Source organism: Oryctolagus cuniculus, chromosome 1 (assembly GCF_964237555.1).
Source record: "Oryctolagus cuniculus chromosome 1, mOryCun1.1, whole genome shotgun sequence".
Classification (NCBI taxonomy): domain Eukaryota; kingdom Metazoa; phylum Chordata; class Mammalia; order Lagomorpha; family Leporidae; genus Oryctolagus; species Oryctolagus cuniculus.
This window is the reverse complement of record NC_091432.1, coordinates 157433011-157451356: the sequence shown is the minus strand read 5'-3', so window position 1 is coordinate 157451356 and position 18346 is coordinate 157433011. Positions and strand designations below refer to the sequence as shown.

At 37.9% G+C, this 18346-nt stretch overlaps 1 protein-coding gene across 1 annotated transcript in view; it reads left to right on the top strand.

Moving 5' to 3' along the window:
* Positions 1-18346, top strand: part of TMC1 (transmembrane channel like 1) — a 205407-nt gene that overhangs the window by 99473 nt on the left and 87588 nt on the right. The window contains exons 5-6 of the mRNA XM_051858747.2: positions 13752-13842; positions 15565-15646. Coding sequence (XP_051714707.2) covers positions 13752-13842; positions 15565-15646 — 173 coding nt within the window. The remainder of the gene's footprint in view (positions 1-13751; positions 13843-15564; positions 15647-18346) is intronic.

Here is an 18346-nt window from a genome sequence, read left to right as displayed (position 1 = left end):
TTACCAGGAGGTTTTCTGCCTTAACATTCTTTCATGATACCAATTATTTTTATCTGTTTTTATAAGTAGTATATCAATAAATGGTTGTGTCATGAAAAATTCTTTTAATTTTTGTTTGTCCTGGAAGGTCTTTACTTCACCTTTATTTATGAATGAGATCTTTACTGGGTAAAGTATTCTGGGTTCAGTTTTTTTCTTTTAGGACTTTTGGACTATATCTCCCCATTTTCTCCTGGCCTATAGGGTTTCTGTTGAGAAATCTGCTGTCAATCTGCTGGGAGTTCTTTTAAAGGTAACCTAACATTTCTCTCTTACAAATCTCAGGATATTCTCTTTATGTTTTACTTTTGAAAATTTTCTTTAATATGTTATGTGAGGATCTTTTCTGATCATACTTATTTGGGGTTCTATGTGCTTCCTGTATTTGGATGTCCATATCTTTCTCCAAATTGGAGATTTTTTCTGCTGTTATTTCATTGAATAAGTTTTCTAACTCATTATTTTTTGCATACCTTCAGGAACTCCTAAGACTCATATATTTGGTCATTTGATGGTATTTCATAGATTCTGAGTATATTTTTTGATCTTTTAAATTTTTTCTTGTGTTTGTGTGTGTGTCTGTGTGTGTGTTTGAGATATTTCAAAAGACCTATATTCCAGATTTGATATTCTTTCTTCTATGTCCCCAAGTCTGTTATTAAAGCTTTCCACTGTATTTTTTTTATTTCACTCAAGGAATACTTAATTTCTGATATTTCAATTTAGGTTTTCTTAAGTATCTCTATCTCTTTGAGAATTTCTTGTTCATGTCACATACAAATTTCCTTATTTAACTGCTTCATTGTGTTTTTTTAAGTAACATTATAATCGTTCTTTTAAATTCCTTTTCAAGAATGTCATCAACTTCCTCTTCATAGTTCAATATTAATGTATTATTGAGTTCCTTTTGGGGAGTCATAGTGCCTTCCTTGTTCATGTTGTTTTGTGTTTCTATATTGATTTTTACAAATTCCAGGGATCACTTGTTATCTCCTCTGGGGGTGGATTTTTTTTTTTATGGAAGGCTTTCTTCTTGGAAATGTGCCTCTGTGGCTTGGTAGAAGCCTGAGGCTTACATGGGAGTCCTTGGGATGTGTACTCATTGGGGTCAGGGGGTTCTGATCAATAATTGTGGGTCAGGCAAGAGTCCAGAATGACACCCAAGTTGGTCATGATGTAATACTGTTAGCTACAGTCAGTGGTGGAGGAGATGTTGGAGCTAGCTAGTGTGTAAACTTTAGCTCTTCTCTGTGCCACGAAGAGCTGTCTGATTCATGAATTAGAGTGAGTTCATGGTACACACACACCCCACCAACCCAGGCACACATACCCCCAGCCCTGGCACAAGTACCATACAGACTACTGACCCACTCCATTTTTTGCCCCATGAACCCTCCATAAAATCTGACCCTAGCATACTGGATGTTCTGCGTTTCCCATCAGACCACATGGATGTACAGGAAACCAACCACAATCTTGTACCTTTCAGCTCTATGGAGTAGGACCAGAACTCTCACAGTCACAGGGTGCAGGGGTTCTGCTTTTGGCCCTGTATGCTGCCGCATCCTGGGTGCAAACTGCCTGTGATTGCTCAAGTCAGGACAGAAATCAGCTGCAGTACAACCTCAGCAAATTAAGCCTGGCACTTTGGTGATGGGGGTGGGAGGGAAGCAATATGGCCTCTCTTCAAAGAGCAAAGTGGTTGCTCAGCCCTGTGCCAGCTCCCCAGGCCAGACTCAAAGCCAGTGAGGAGCCTGAAATTCTCCCTCAGTCAAAGGCACCAGTGATAGGAGCTTCAGTGGCCTCCTGTAACCTTGCCCTGGGAAGATGGCACTTCCCAGCCAGATGTCAACCATGTATTTGCAGGAGTTGTTGGTGGCATGTGGCCAGCAACTGTGTGTATATTCTCTCTCCTCACTAATCCAATGAGCCTCTATTCTGTTCTGTCCCTTCTCCACTGAAAATTTCTCTCAATCAGTCTCCTGGGAATGTGACCCTTCTCTTTTTTACCCCTGTTATCTTTCTATGGCTGAGATTAGTATCACTTCTCACTATTCAGCCATCTTGGTTCATGACTATGCTTGTTTTTGGTGTATTTGTTTTTCATTGAGTCATTTACCATTTAGGAATGTAAGATAAAGAGTGAACTTGACCTGAAAAGTAAAGTTAGTTATTCACCAAAGACAATGATGAAACCTAAAAATATGTAGTCTAGTACCAATCCAAGGGTATCAGAAAAATTATGTGTGATATAGCAACATTTTAGCCTAGCCCTCTAACAGTTACTTGACCAACATATAATCTTTTTTAAATTTAGTAGACCCAGCAATTGAAATTTGGTATAGTTGCAAAATTTGTCCCCAAGTTACTGCAAGTAGAATATTTTTGGTAAACTAAAAAAATTTGACTGTCTATATCTCACTCCTAGAGATTGTGACTCAGCTGATTTGGGGCTGGGAAGACTTAGGCTTTGGAATTCTTAAAATCTCTCACAATGATTCTGAGGGGCAGGCCGTTTGGGAACCATAAACAAAGTTTCATCTAGTCTTCTTTTGGTGTTCATTTATCTAACTAGCATTTGTGAAAATTCACTTCTGGGCCAGGTGTTATATTAAGTCCTGGGAAATTGGAACAAAAAACAGACTCTTAAGGATCTCAGTTCAATGGTGAAAATGAACCGGAAATCAACATACTGTGAAGAGCCTGTGCTTTGACATAGTAGATTAATCCTCCACTTGAGGGGCTGTCATCCCATATAGGCGCCAGTTCTAGTCCTGGTGGCTCCTCTTCCAATCCAGCTCTCTGCTATGGCCTGAAAAAGCAGTGGCAGATGGCCCAAGTCCTTGGGCCCCTGCATCCGCATCTGGAAGATCTGGAAGAAGCTCCTGGCTCCTGGCTTTGGATTGGCACAGCTCTGGCCTTTGTGGCCATTTTGGAGAGTGAACCAATGGAATGAAGACCTTTCTTTCTGTCTTTCCCTCTCACTGTCAGTAACTCTACCTCTCAAATAAATAAATAAAATCTTTTTTAAAAAGCATATTGTGCTAACTTCTACAGGAAGGGCAGAGAGTAAGTCAGCATGACTAAGAGCAGTGTTGGAAAGAAAATAACAGCAAAGGAAAAGCTATAGAGTTGGTCTGATCCTTGAACTGAAAAGAAAACGAACAGGTAGAAGAGAAGGGAAGACCATTCTAGAAAAAAGGAGCATGCATAAAAACATGTATACATTAGAAATCAAGGTACAACCGGGGGCTGACGCTGTGGAGCAGTAGGTTAAACTTCTGCCTGCGATGCCAGCATCCCATATGGGCACCGATTCTAGCTGCATTTGCTCCTCTTCTGATCCAGGTCTCGGCTATGCCCTGGAAAAGCAGTAGAAGATGGTCCAAGCACTTGGGCCCCTGCATCCCTGTGGGAGAGCTGGAAGAAGCTCCTGGCTCCTGGCTCCTGGCTTCCAACCAGCCTGGCTCTGGCCATTGCGGCCATTTGGGGAGTGAACCACTGGATGGAAGTGCAACTTAGTCCTGAAAAGCCTTATGGTTGAGAATGAGCATGGTGGCGGTGCCCTTTTGCCAAAGATACCAGGGACAGCTTTGATGAACATGTCTGTGTTTATTCACAGGCTCGTACATTTTAAAGAGCAGGTGGAAGGGGGCATAACTAACTCTGGGGAATGCTAACTATAGGACAGAACTGACACTGGAGCCAATATGTCTCTCCAATCAGCTTGAAGGTCACGTGGTCAGGATGGCTCCCCAGGTGGTCCTAATGGGCCTGGGCTGCATTGGAAGTTGTTTACCTGATTGGCAGAATGTGGGGGTGGGGAGAAATGTGCTTGGGCTCAGCTAACTGTTGGGATTGCCCATACAGAAGACCTTTCTCTCTATCTTTCCCTCTCACTGTCTGTATTTATTTATTTGAGAGGTAGAGTTACAATCTTTAAAAAAATAAAAAAGATAACAACCAACCCATCATTACATTCACCTCTAATTTAACTTATATGTTATTATTGGAAATTTTTTATTAGTATATTGTACATGTCAGTTTCCTGCTCTAAAATACTCATAGGTCTAACTGACATTAAAATAAATCCTGTTATGCTTAACCTAACACTGGGGCATGCCCACTTCTCCTCTGAAACATTTATATTGTCCTTTTTATTACCTACCTGAAGAAACTGGTTGATTTTATCCCTTTTCCTTTGTTCATACACTAAAATACATTTCCTGCTCCCTTAGCCAAGTAGTTGAATTTGCCCTGTGTTGAGAGTTGCTGCAAACTACTCAACTCTCTCATATCAATCTTGTAACATTTAATTTTACACATTGACTAGTAACTAGAAAGATGCCCTGAATAGTAATCTATATCTTGACTTCTTAATTGGGTTATAAATTGCTTATAGAAAAGTGTAACACAACAGTTGTTTGTCTCTGTGAGTCTCTCTCTTTGTCTCTGAATATGTTTTGAAAAAAAATCTGTATTTGTATTACTGACAAGAAAACTGAATGGAAAATCTATAGTGAATTTGAAAAATAAGGGAACAAATCATTTGCATAATTGCCTTGGATGAGGCCATTGATGCACTCTACTTTTACATAGTTACACGGGTAGTATACAAATTGTTCTTTAAGTTTTATCTAATGTTATATCATCAACATTTCCTAAGGAAAATAATTCATATTTTTGGATAATTATCCAAAGTACCATTTACTCATGGTGTACTGCTTTGCTCATAGTTTATTGTTTGTTCTCATCTCAATGCCATAATGTAAATAATGGTGTTATTATGAGGGAGCAGGAGACACTAACCTCAAAAGCAGTCAAATTGTGCTTTTTATTCATTTAATAAGCTGGACTTGTTTTACTTACTTAATTCTCAGTACCTCATATTTGAAGTGAGGATAATAATTCTCAACTCATAGGATTGGGGGGGGATTAATTGAGATGATGGACATAAACAAAGCCTTGTATATGACAAGAACTCAGTGTGTATTCACTGTTGCTGGTCTTACTATTGCTCATCCCATTTTACATGTGAAGAAATTTGGGATCAAAGAGATCTAGTAATTATCTTAAGATCACACAGCTTAGGCACGACAGAGCCAGGTTTCAACCCCATGTTCCAATTATGCCATGAAATACAGATCACAGGATTTAATAGAATGAAATTCAAGTGTAACACTTTAGTAAGACAGAACATGTTTTCAGAGAAAACACAATTGGAGAAATAATATCCTCAGATTATTCTCTGGTTTGAATGAAAGATAAAATTTGAGAGAGATCAAGAGAGAGTGTAGGGGAAAGAGAAAGAGAGAGAAAAGGAAGGGAGGGAGGGAGGGAGGGAGGAAGGAAGGAAGGGAGGAGGGAGGGAGGGAGGGAAGGAAGGAAGGAGGGGAGGGAGGGAGGTATATATATATATATATATATAGAGAGAGAGAGAGAGAGAGAGAGAATTCTTATCTCAGATTCCCCACCTGCCCATAGGTCTGGGGTTCTCTGTAGCAGCACAACATGGCTAGAACAAGACTCCAGCAATAATCTTCAGCCCCCTTTCCCTAGGATGCATTGTAATCAGGGCTTCTAAAGCCCAAAACCTAGACCCTGTCATCAGGTCACAAATACAGGATTGAATTCTCACCGGCTCACTTAACAAGCACAATTCTCATATGTCATTGTGGTGACAATCTGATAGGAAATGTGCTACATTTCTGAGAGAGTTTGCCTGAAAGTATCTAGCACTTTCTAAACTTTGCAATTTAAAGATTCAGCATGAAAATTAAAGTCAGCCCTAATAGTACAATCATTGTTAATAATAGTTACTATTGTTGTGCTCTTTCTGTTTCCCATAAATTAAGCTAAACACCTTAGCTACATTGTTTCCTATGGAACATATGACTGTCCTATGGGGTAGCTACATTACTACCTCCATTTTGTAGCTAAAACAACTGAGCATTTTAACCAACACAATTACTTTCACCAGAAGTCCCTTTACAAAACATATTGTAAACCTCCCTTCCAGTGTCAGGATGATTTAAAATAACTACATCAGTCAAAGCATGGAAGTATATTTATTTAGTTACATTACATAGGTACTATAATATCCCTATTTTCTCTGTATATTAGAGTGCTTCTTACTACTGCGTTCTCTTTTAGTTACTCAGTAATATATCAGAAAAGAGGCGAATTCTCTGGATTATTGGTTAAATTTCTTTCAGTGGTAGTGCTTATTTGAAAAAGATCCGTCCTTCTTACCCCTTTACTGGGAAGTGTTCATAAGCACAGGTTTGATTACAGTTACCCTAAACACCCATTTTGAAATGTCTTTCATTCAGTTGAGCAATATATTGGTTGCTTAATCATACTATCAAACTGAAAACAAGAGGAAAGAAAAGTCAACTTAACCTAACCCAAAAGGAGAACATGTTTTCCAGGGTGAGAATGTGTCAAAGGCAGCATAGCATGTCTTAACTCCTCTGTGTAATCGGGGTTGTATCATGTGTTATGGGTAAGTTATCTATTTTGTAAGTTAGACCAAAGTGTTCTCCTTCAACTAACTGTGAAAGCAGACTTCAAAGCCCGTGAAACCTTATTATTCTAATTACCAACAAAAGGGGTTGATAAATGAATGATGAGGCTAGGTATTATTGTCATTAAATAGACCTCACTCAATTATTTATCCCTGGGTCTGGGGTTACAGCTCAGAGAACTGTGCATATTGTACCAGGGCTTGCTTGAGCTCTGAGATCCGGAGACAGGATTACACTCTTGGCAGGCAGCTTTTATTGAACGCAATTCAAGGGGTTGATACGCATTTTTCAGTCAGACATTTGGATGGTTTACATAGCTATTCAAAGTTCATGTACCAAAAGCCTAATTTATTTTAGCCATGTATAAAATCTCTTTAAATTATCCAGATAAATACAAATGTTTAGGAAAATGGGTTAACAATAGAAAAACATAATGACGTTTTCTGGCTTCTTAGTTTTCTGAGGACTATTCTTTTTCTTTTTTTCTTTTTTTTGTATCGTCATACATCATGCACATGTAGTGTGATGCATATCAGTAAATGTTTACTTTCATATCAGAAATCTTTTTTGAACTTTGTTTCTAATTGCACAATGAAAGATGTTAGTTTTATAGTTGAGAAATCTGTTATCATGGAGGAAGGGATTGGGTGATACTAATGTCTTTCATTCTCGAATCATGCCAGCTCATTACAAAGGTCAACCCTGAAAATAATGGTAAGGGATATTCTGTCACTGAGTCACTGACCACCTTCAGCCCAATGTCCCATTTTCTAGGCTTATGAACTGGAAGTGTTTCTTCACATCCCACAAGCGTCAGTTTGGGGAATTGAGAATTTCTTCTTACTAACCAATTATTATGTCCCATTCCATGGCTCCTGGCTTTGTTTCAAAGTCATCCTCAAAATCTCATGAGTTGTGACTAGTATCCATACTGGCCAGGATGGGCGGTAGAAAGCAGGAGTGGCTTGAATGGCTTGGATGTTCAGGGATATTTTTGATATGAAACTTAGAGGGGGAGGACCTCTCATAAAAATGGAAGAAGGGATAGAGCATCAGGGAAGAGAAGAAATATATACCTGTGACTATGTACTTAGGGTGTTGTTTGGACTTTCGTCTAAAACCTAGAGTAAAGATACGAATTTTAGGGGGTTGGGGAAATAGGCAACTATACCTAGCATCAAGAGAAATTATTAGCAATTAAAGCTACAGAATATAAAAATATGTTTATATCGTTCAAAGGAAAATTATATTTATAATAGCTGACAAAAGTCTTGTTAATACTATATTTATAGGGTCACATATCATTAAATAAATTCATAATTATTTTTGTAGTGATTTTAATTTGGGTCTAGTGCTGACTTCCTTCTCTCTTGAGTTTTGCTAATTTAATGTTCATCAGCTCACAAAATTAATGTACTTATCAGCTCATAGAATTAAAAATCTTGGCAGAAATATTGAGTAGAAGAGTTATTTCTTGATACCACTTAGAATAAGGTCATGCATTCTAATTGGCCATCATTAAGAAGGTGAGATAACTGTAGTAGGCCAAGCTGAATGTCTTTTAAATTATCTGCTAAATAACTAGAATAGTGGATATATTAATAAAATGGTTCCTTTATTAAATTTGAAAAATGAATTTTGATTTTACTACTAGAAATATTTTTAAAGATTTATTTATTTGTTTGAAAGGCAGAAATACAGAGTGAGAGGAGAGAGAGAGATCCTAAATCCACTGATTTACTCCCCAAATAGCTGCAATAGCAAGGTCTGGGCCAGACTGAAGCCAGGAGACAGGAGCTTCCCCCAGGTCTCCCATGTGGGTGCATGGGTCCAGGTACTTGGGCCATCCTCTGCTACTTTCCCAGGCACATCATTAGGGAGCTAGATCAGAAGGCTCCCATGTGGGAGCAAGTAGAGGCTCAACCTTCTAAGCCACAGCACTGGCCCCTCAAAGTATTTTTTGATTCTCTATTCAGATGTGCTCATTAAAACAGACACCAGTGTGATAACTCCTATATATAGTTGATTTAATGATTACAAAATTCTTGACACCAAATAATTGAATTACATTCAGTTCTATAATAGTATATTTGGATTTCTTAAAAAATCACTATACTATGTAAATATTGGACAATAAAAAATTTAAGGTTTGTAGGAAAGATGGGGATGGGGTAAAACAGGTAGCAACATCATGTACATTTTATGTATGATTATAAATTTTTTATTCCAAAATAAATTTATCTTTTAATTCCATTTTCCATGAGTATTTTGAAGTCTATTCATACCACAATAAATATGGCAGTTCACCTTTGAAAAGACTTGTGAAAGTGGCTTCAGGAACTTTGTAACATGTGACTTATTGGGAAGGGTAGGGAGTCATTAAAATATCAGCTGTGATTTCATTTTTTTTTTACTGCTGTATAGTATTCTATAGAGTACATATCCCATAAAAATGAAATCTGGTCATTTGCAACAAAATGGAGGAATCTGGAAAACATCATGCTAAGTGAAATAAGCCAGTCCCAAAGGGACAAATATATGTTCTCCCTGATCTGTAACAACTAACTGAGCACCAAAAAGGAAACCTGTAGAAGTGAAATGGACACTATGTGAAACAATGACTTGATCAGCCCTTGTCCTGAGTGTGGAGGAACAACTTACTATTTTATTCCTTTCAGTATTTTTTTGTTCTACTTGAACTCTTTAATTAACACACAATTATTCATAGGTGTTTAAATTTAACTGAAAAGTGATCCCTGTTAAATATAAGAGTGGGAATAAGAATGGGAGGAGATGTACAGTTTGGCACATGCTCACCTGGACTTACCCCTAATGGTAGAGCTAGAAATGTGCCAGGGGATTCCAATTCAATCCCATCAATACCATCTTACTAGTCAAAGTAATCAGTTTCAGTTCATAATTGATGATAATGATAGGAGTAAGTGTCAAAGGGATCACATAAACAAGACTAGTGTTGCTAATACTAACTGATATAATTAAAAAGGAAAGAACGATCCAACATGGGAAGTGGGATACACAGCAGACTCATAGAATGGCAGATGCCCTAAATAGCACTCTGGCCTCAGAATCAGCCCTTAAGGCATTCAGATCTGGCTATAAAGCCTGTGAGAGTATTTTAGGCATGGAAAGCCAAGACACTGTGGCAAAAAAAAAAAAAAAAAAAAAAAAAAAACAAACACCTAAATGAAAGATCTCTGTGATTGAGATCCCAGTGGAAAGAATGGGCCATCAAAGAAGGAGATGCCTTTCTCTGAAGGGAGGAGAGAACTTGCACTTTGACTATGGCCTTGTGTAAATAAGATCGGAGTTTGTGAACTCAAAAGGCTTCCATAGCTTTGGCAGCTCATCATAAGAGCCTAGGGTGATTACTGACGTCATAAATAAGAGTGTCAATTGTTAAATCAACAATGGTGTCACTGTGCATCTACTCCCCATGTAGGATCTCTGTCCTTAATGTGTTGTACAATGTGAATTAACAGTAAAACTAGTACTCAAAGAGTACTTTATACTTTGTGTCTCTGTGTGGGTGCAAACTGTTGAAATCTTTACTTAGTATATACCAACTTGATTTTCTGTATATAAAGATAATTGGAAATGAATCTTGATGAAGAATGGGATGGGAGAAGGAGCGGGAGAGGGGAGGGTTGCAGGTGAGAGGGAAGTTATGGGGGGGGGAAGCCACTATAATCCAAAAGTTGTTTTTGAAATTTATATTTATTAAATAAAAGTTTAAAAACAAAGCAAAAAAAATATCAGCTGTGAATGGGAGTGACTTTTCTAGGCTGAAGTTGGGGGAGGTCCAGGGAGAGTGAGGTAGCTGGTGAGTGAAGTGTGCATTTCTAAGCTGCTTGTTTCAGCTGAATAGTTTGCTACATTCACCTTGTGTTTCTCCTGGACAAATTACACAAAAGCAAATTGTTCTGAAACATGCCAATCATGTTGGAGCAAATTTGTGGTTTCAAAACAAGTATTAGAGAGGAATTCACCATGTTATAATCTCCTCTTTAATACTTTTCTTGTCTATGATCTCACCTCATGCTTGCCACAACCTTAGCCAGCAGGGAAGCAATTGCCAGACCATTTGTTTGTTGGGAAATTCTGACATGTTAAAAACCATGCAATGACTGAGGGCACCTCTGCCACACCTTGCATGAATCTGTGCACATCCTGGACAAGTATATTTTCCTCTGAAAAACAGGACACTTGTTAATGTAGGCACAGAAAGCACAAGACATGTACACAAGGTCATGGAGACAGATCACAGAGGCTGGATTCAAACCCGAGTCTCCCGATCTTCTGTTGAGAAGCTTCAGTTCAGTACTTTATCAAATGCTTGCTGGTGCCCTTTTCTCTCCTGTATTATCAATTTACCACACATAGCTAATGCAAAATTCACTGCTCATTATGTGTATCTAAAATTCCAGCCGTGAGAACTTAGTTTATAATTTATTTTTAAAATATTTATTTATTTGAAAGGCAGAGAGAGAGAAAGAGAGAGAGGGAGACAGACTCTTCAATCCATTGGTTCACTCTCCAAATTCCATCAACAGCTGAGGCTGGGTCAAGCTGAAGCCAGGAGGCTGCAACTCAATCTAGTCTCCCATGAGGGTGGCAGGAATCCAGCTACTTAAGTTATCACCTGCTGCCTGTCAGGTTGTGTATTAGCAGGAAGTTGAGATTGGGAATGGAACAATGACATGAACCAGGCTCTCTGATATATATGGGCATCCCAAGTAGTATCTTACTGGTTGTGCCAACTGCCCACCCCCACTTTATAACTTTTTATATAGCTATATTGAATATTTTAGAAGATGTAAAATGTTTTAGAAAATGTTTTTTGACCAGACTTCCCAACACAGAGGTCATGTCCAAAATCAGGGTGTTTGTCAGTTAACTAATCTGGTAATGTCTCTCCATTTCTAGGAGGCTGTCAGATGAGTTTCAAAGACTAATGATGAAGGGTATATCTAAAAAATCTGTCAATGACTTTGTCTTTAAAGATAAATTGATGTAGGAATGTCGCTCCCCCTCTTCGTGGAGGAACGACACAGGACCCTGCGCTGTTCTTTCGTCTGCTCGGCCCTCCCCGGGTTTGCTGCTGGTTCTTCCCGGGTTGGCTACTATCCCTTCCACCTCCGTGGAAGGGCAGTTCCCCCTGGCCGCATTCCCCACTTCCGCAGGGGAGCGGCACACCGCCGGCCGGCTCTCTCGGGGGCTGCACGGGTTTTCCCCTTAGATGTTCCCCATAGATGTTCCCGGTGCATGCCGTCTCTCTCCTCCTTTATAGTCCTCCTCCGCCAATCCCAACTCGGCTGCCCACACGCCGAGTACGCTGCTCTCCTCCAATCAGGAGCAAGTCCTACAGTTTATTAGTTGAACTGGAGGCAGCTGTGCGGAAGCTGTTTACTTCTCTCCCAGCGCCATATTGTGGGAGAGCAGATGCATAGAATAAGTCTTAATTCCAGTAACTTAGTCCAGTCCGGATTGCTCCCCACATAGGAAATGCAATTATTAGATAATTTCTGTCTACACCTACCCTAGGTTATATCAGCCAGCTGTATTTCCAGAAGATTTGAGCTTATTAGGTACCTCCTGTGGTCAAAGCAGTTCTCAATACTTTCGAAGACCTGAACAAGAGGACAGGATGTTGCCTCTGCTCTCAAGGAGCTGATCCGGGGGTTCTGTTTGATGACTAAGAAATATCCATCATGGCACTGATTTTTATGCCAGAATGTATGTGTATACAAGAGCACAGATGAGTAACAAGAGTTTGCTCTTTAGTACTGGTTAAGTTGGTAGGTGTGCATTATTTCATGATTACTGTGTGTTGTAATTCCTGAATTCAGCATTGACACTAAGGAACTTTTTACAAAAAATATCCTACATTGAGCCTTCGTTTTTTAAGCATTATAAGTTTATTTATAGTTATGTGTTGAAGGGTTTTCTTGTATGTAAAAACCACACATTCCAGGGGTTATCCAACTGACAACAGTACTGTTCCTATGGAGTCAACCAGGTTTGTGTTGTCTGTTCTGATCATGATGTCTGTCAGGTGGATAATATTCTTTCTCCAGCCCCTTAGAGGTGAAAACTCTTAGATACTTCTATTTAAAACATTCTTTACATGAATCAAACAAGCAATTATGTAAATGACTGTCTTAGTCAGCTCAGGCTGATAAATTACCATAGATTAGGTGCCTTAAGCAGCACACATTTATTACTCTCAGTTCTGGAGGCTGAAACTCCAAGGTCAAGGTGTTAGCATGGGTCTTCTTCCAGGATACAGAAAGTCAACTGTTAGCACCTTCATATAGTAGAAAGAGGACTGCTTAGCTCTCTGGTCTCTGGTTTCACCCTCATAATCTAATTACCTTCTAAAAGCCCCACCTCCAAATATCATTGCATTGGGATTAGATTGGAAATAAGAATTTTGGAGGACACAAAGTTCAGTCCATAGCAATGACCAAACAAGGTTTCACCCTTTCTGATGAATTAATGTTTTTTTTCTTTTATTTTAATACAGACACAAATATACTAATGTGGCTACTGTAATGTATAAATGTTTGAGAACAATGTCAGAGTTTAAATTTATATCCCATTTTGAATGTGAAACCAAGGATACTCCTTTCCTTCTCTTCCCTCAACCCCGTTAGTTTCATAGTATGATTTTTCTGTTTTAAGTCATAATTGCTTTTATGAGATTAAATATCAGGTCAACAAGCATGTTCTGTGTCACTTTGTCCTAAACTCTCTGCCTTCTCTTTAAAGGGAGTTCTCAAAAAGGGAGGAATAAAAATGTTTTAAAATAAACATTCTTACTGCCAAAATATGATGTAAACTTCAGATTCAATTTATGTGTGGTAGAAATGAGAGTAATTAGTGTTCTCTTTTTTTGACAGCATGAATTTCTTGCTTTTCAATGATTTCAGTTGATTAATAAGTGAGGCTAAAATACCTACTTTTCCTTACCCTAAACATGGACTAAAAGTCTTGTTTAGAATATTGATTAGGCTGTCAAATATAGGTTAGTTTCACTTGTCAAGGGTATACAAGATCCAGAAGAAATAAGGTTACAGACATATTAAGTATAAATATCTCCTACCCCCTTATTATATTAATCTCACCCACCTTCACCTATTACCTATTTTGTTTTATTTTTTTCAGGGAAGCAAAAAAATTTGTGAGTGAAAATGAAGGTGCTCTTGGGAAAGGAAAAGGAAAGCGGTGGTTTGCCTTTAAGATGATGATGGCCAAGGTGAGTGTTTTCATAACTCAGTCTGGTCTATGCCAGATTGCACCCAAGAAGGACAACATGGGTTCCATTCCAAGGGGTGAAAAAAACTGACACTTTATATATATATATACGTACATATGTACATATTATACAACATGTAATATTACACATGTAAATATATATTTTTATATATTATATAATATATAAAATATATAATAAATATATATAAATATATACATATATATAAAGCACAGGTAAGCATACTTTACAAAATAGTTTAGCTGTGGTATTGAAAATTATGGGGGGATGGGGAGAGTTTAAAAATGAAAAAAAATTGTCCTTCAAAGAAGTCAAATAAAAAATTATCCAAGAAGCACCGATATGAAGCAAAAGACTGGAGTGACTTTACACTTCCAAATGAAAAAAATAATTGTTTCCCTTTCATTTTCATTCTCTGGAAATTAAGGAGTTTTGGTTTAAATTTTTCTCTCAAAATGTTTCCATGTTGCTGAGCCACATAGCTTTTCTCTACCAGGAACATCAGTTATACATTGGGTAGAAAATAAGATAAAAATAAATCAGAAACTGATGCAAATATAAATTTTTGGCACGGAAAGAAGAGAAACCAACATTTATTTAGCACTAGCTTTGTGCCAAGAACTGATTTTAAATCTTTTATAAAGTTATATTTAATTCTAGAGTAAAGCAGATACATAGGTATTATCCCCCCTTATAAATGTTAACAACTGTAAGCTAAATATATTCCCAGATAAATGAGTCCTGTGAATAAAGTTCCTGTATCTTACTTTTCTTGTGCATCTCTCTGTGTGTATTTACGATAGATTGTGTCTGCTTTTACCATTCAAATAGTGGAATCATATAATACTTATGTTTTTGTTTCTGGCTTCTCTGATATTCTATTACATTCATGAGATATATCCATGTTGCTGTGGGGGTTATATTTAATATTTATAATTTTTGTTGATATATTATATTATACATATAAAGTTATTACATGTGAACATTTGGGCCCTTCTACTTTTTGGTAATCTTGAACTTCAGATTTTGCTTGTATGATTAGTTAGGCTCCATGTGCCTGGCCATTTCTCAAATTGTCCTAGCATAATATGCACATATTCAGACTTATCTGCTCCATCCCATTCTTTCTAATGGTCTGCTCTCTAAACCATGGATTACCTAATTTACTGTGGAGTAAAATGGAAGGAAGACCTTCTCTGAAATCAGTGTATGATTTCTTACATCATGCGTTTCCATTTAGCTAACAACTCTGCCTGTACTAGAACGAAGTGTCCCATGTCATAGAACTAACTACCCTGTATCAAAATTACCTATGTATACAATCTCCTCCAGTAGATCATAAGCCTTTCGAAGCAAGAACTGTGTCTTGTTCATATTTCATTAATTCCTTCATGAAATGACTTAGTTAAATACATGCTGTGTGACAATCACTTATGCTAGTCAGTCCTTACTTCCTTATTATCTGATAGAATAAACATGTGGTCCGCATATTTCCCATACATTTAATTTTTGAAATAAATTGGTCAGGGAGTGATGGGGAATAGAGAAGCAAGTGAAACTGCTTTCCTTGTTTTACGAGAAAATGGTTTTTGGTGCCATATAGATCTTTCCAAGACCCTTCTTTGTTACGGTTTTGGGTGGGTGTTAAACATCCTGACAGGCTAAGAAGTTGAGCTTTATTGTGCTCTGTGGCTTCCTTTTCAGAAATGGGCAAAATTTCTTCGTGATTTTGAGAACTTCAAAGCTGCTTGTGTCCCATGGGAAAATAAAATCAAGGCAATTGAAAGTAAGTGTTCACTGCATCGTTAAATGGAGAAGGTTGTGTTAGAGAGATGTCTCCAAACCTTACAGAGGCCTTTTTTGGTTTGTGGACTCTTGGAGGTGACTAAAGCCAAAAAACCACAAAAAAAAAAAAAAAAAAAAAAAAAAAAAAAGCAAGCAAGAAAGAAAGAAATCCAAAAGCTTTTATGACTCCTTTGATCACTGTGAAACTTCACTTGCACTTATCATGGACAGTGCTGGTGACTCCACACATCATGTCCTGCTGTGAACCAAAATATTCTATCTCTCTTGCATTCACTCTCTCTGCCTCTTTAAAAACATTTCTTTTATTGATTTGAGATGAAGAGACACAGAAGGTGTGAGACCCCATCTTCTGATTCACTACACAAATGCCCATAATGGTCAGGGAAAATGCCTCTAATGGCTGAAACTAAAGCTAGAACCAATCCAAGTCTCCCATATGAGTGGCAGGAGCCCAATAATTTGAACCATCACCACTGCCTCCTTGGAGTCAAACTCAGGCATCCTGATGTGAGATGGGAGCATCCTAACTGGCATCTTAACCACTAGGTCAGATGTCTACCCCAACATTCTCATTCTGACCTCGCTTTCTCTCCTACATGGTAGGGAAGTCAGTATTATATATGATACTGTATACAATGACATTGAGTCATATTATTTATTTTGACAAATGACCATGACATTTAAATATATACTCTCATGAATGTTACACTATTATTTAAAAATGCTTAAAAAGAGTATGGTGTGGCAGTCATTGTGGGGTGGGAAGTTAGGCTGCCACTGTGACACTGGCATCCCACATTAGAGTGCTGTTTGAGTCTATTGCTAATCTGCTTCCAATCCAGCTCCTTGCTGATGTGCCTGGGAACTCATGGAAGGTTACTCACGTATTCAAATTCCTGCCACCCATGCAGGAAACCAGGATGGAGTTCCAAGCTCCTGGCTTCTGGCTTCAGCCTGGCCCGGACTTGGCTGCTGTGACCATTTGGGGAGTGAACCAGATGCTGGCTGAATTGGAAGCTAAGTGGCTAGGACTGGAACTGGTACTCTGACATGGGAAGCTGGTATCACAAGTGGCATCTTAATCCACTATGCCACACTGCCAGCCCCCAAACTTCATTTTCAAACCCCTGAAGTAGAATAGCAATAATCATCCAGAACTCGCTATCAGAATATTAATATTATGCTTTCATTTTGTACAGTATACATAGTATACAATGAAGGAAAGAGAATAAAAAACCTATTTATTGCAGTACTTTAGGCTTGAAATAAAGCAAACAATCATTTAAAAAATTGTAATAGAATAATAAATCATTTTGAAACATAATAAAAGTGTGAAGAAAAAGGGATAACATTTGAAACAATTTTGAATACAATCTTGCCATATTCCTGTTTTTAATAGATTTGGCAAGGATCTGATTTTTATCCATCCCTCTGGTTCAAAGACCAGTTTTCTCCTAGTAAAATGTGGTGTTACATCATTAAAAGGGAGGCTCCACATGGAGATAGCGTAGCCTATAGATGTTTCCCTGACATGAGTGGGCATGTTTGTACTACCACTCAGTTCTCCATCTGTCATTATTAAATGGTAATGAATTAAAATACAGCAGCTCACCCCTCCTACACATTCCTTGTAGCATCCTTTTCTTTCTTGCTTGCTTTATTTTCTGCTTAACATTTATCACTACCTAGACTTTGAATTTTTAATTTAATTTTGTAATGTAGCCTCATTTCATTTTCATTTTCCTCAATAGGCGTGAAAGCAGTGTTTTTTTTTGTTTGTTTGTTTACTTACTCTTGGATCTCCCATTGCATTAATAAATATATGTTGAATAAAATTACAGATGAATTCTCCAAATGTCTAGTATTCTGGGAAATAGAAGAAGGAATTTAGATACTTCAAAAGGAGTGTACATTATAGGATTCTTATGTTTCAAGTACACAGCTAAAACGTGGTACCTTGAGAGGCATTAATTCTTATGGGCCCTTGTCTACAAATTTAAGAAATGAAGGAGCTGACTCCTGATCAGTTATAAGGTACGTGAGGGACTTCAGAAATTCATGAAAAATGTCATGCTTGTGTTCCTCAAGTGGGAGAGGAGCAGATGGAATTGTTTTTATTGGCAGAAATTGCACCCAGGAGCGAGTTACATGCATGACCAGCACTCATCATGACTGTCACGATGGGAAGGACAGATTGAGAGCTACTTAGTCACACCTTCATTCACCTTTTTCCTTCCACTTGTACATTCAGAGAAGCCCAGCTGGACAGTTAAGCAAATGTAGTTTATCTTTCTTTTCATATTTCTTTTTTTTTCATATATATTATTTGTTCAGTTTGTCCTGACTTTCTTTTTTTAAGATGAGCAAATTTCATGTATTTCTTATATACATACTCCCACACACCTCCTCCTTCCTTTCTTAATCTTTCTTTTAATTTTTACAATGACATACTTTCAGTTCATCTTACAATCATAAGATTAACCCTCCACTAAGTAAGAATTCAACAACTAGTAAGAAAAACAGTGTTCCTCAACAGTAGAGACAAGGGCTGTAAACAGTATGGTATTTGCCCCAGCTGTAGAGAATTCACCTTTATATTCTTTTCTATCAACAATCTCCACGTAAGCCATTTACTGATTATCACTATGAGTCAGGCACTGTACACACTTTCCACTTAATT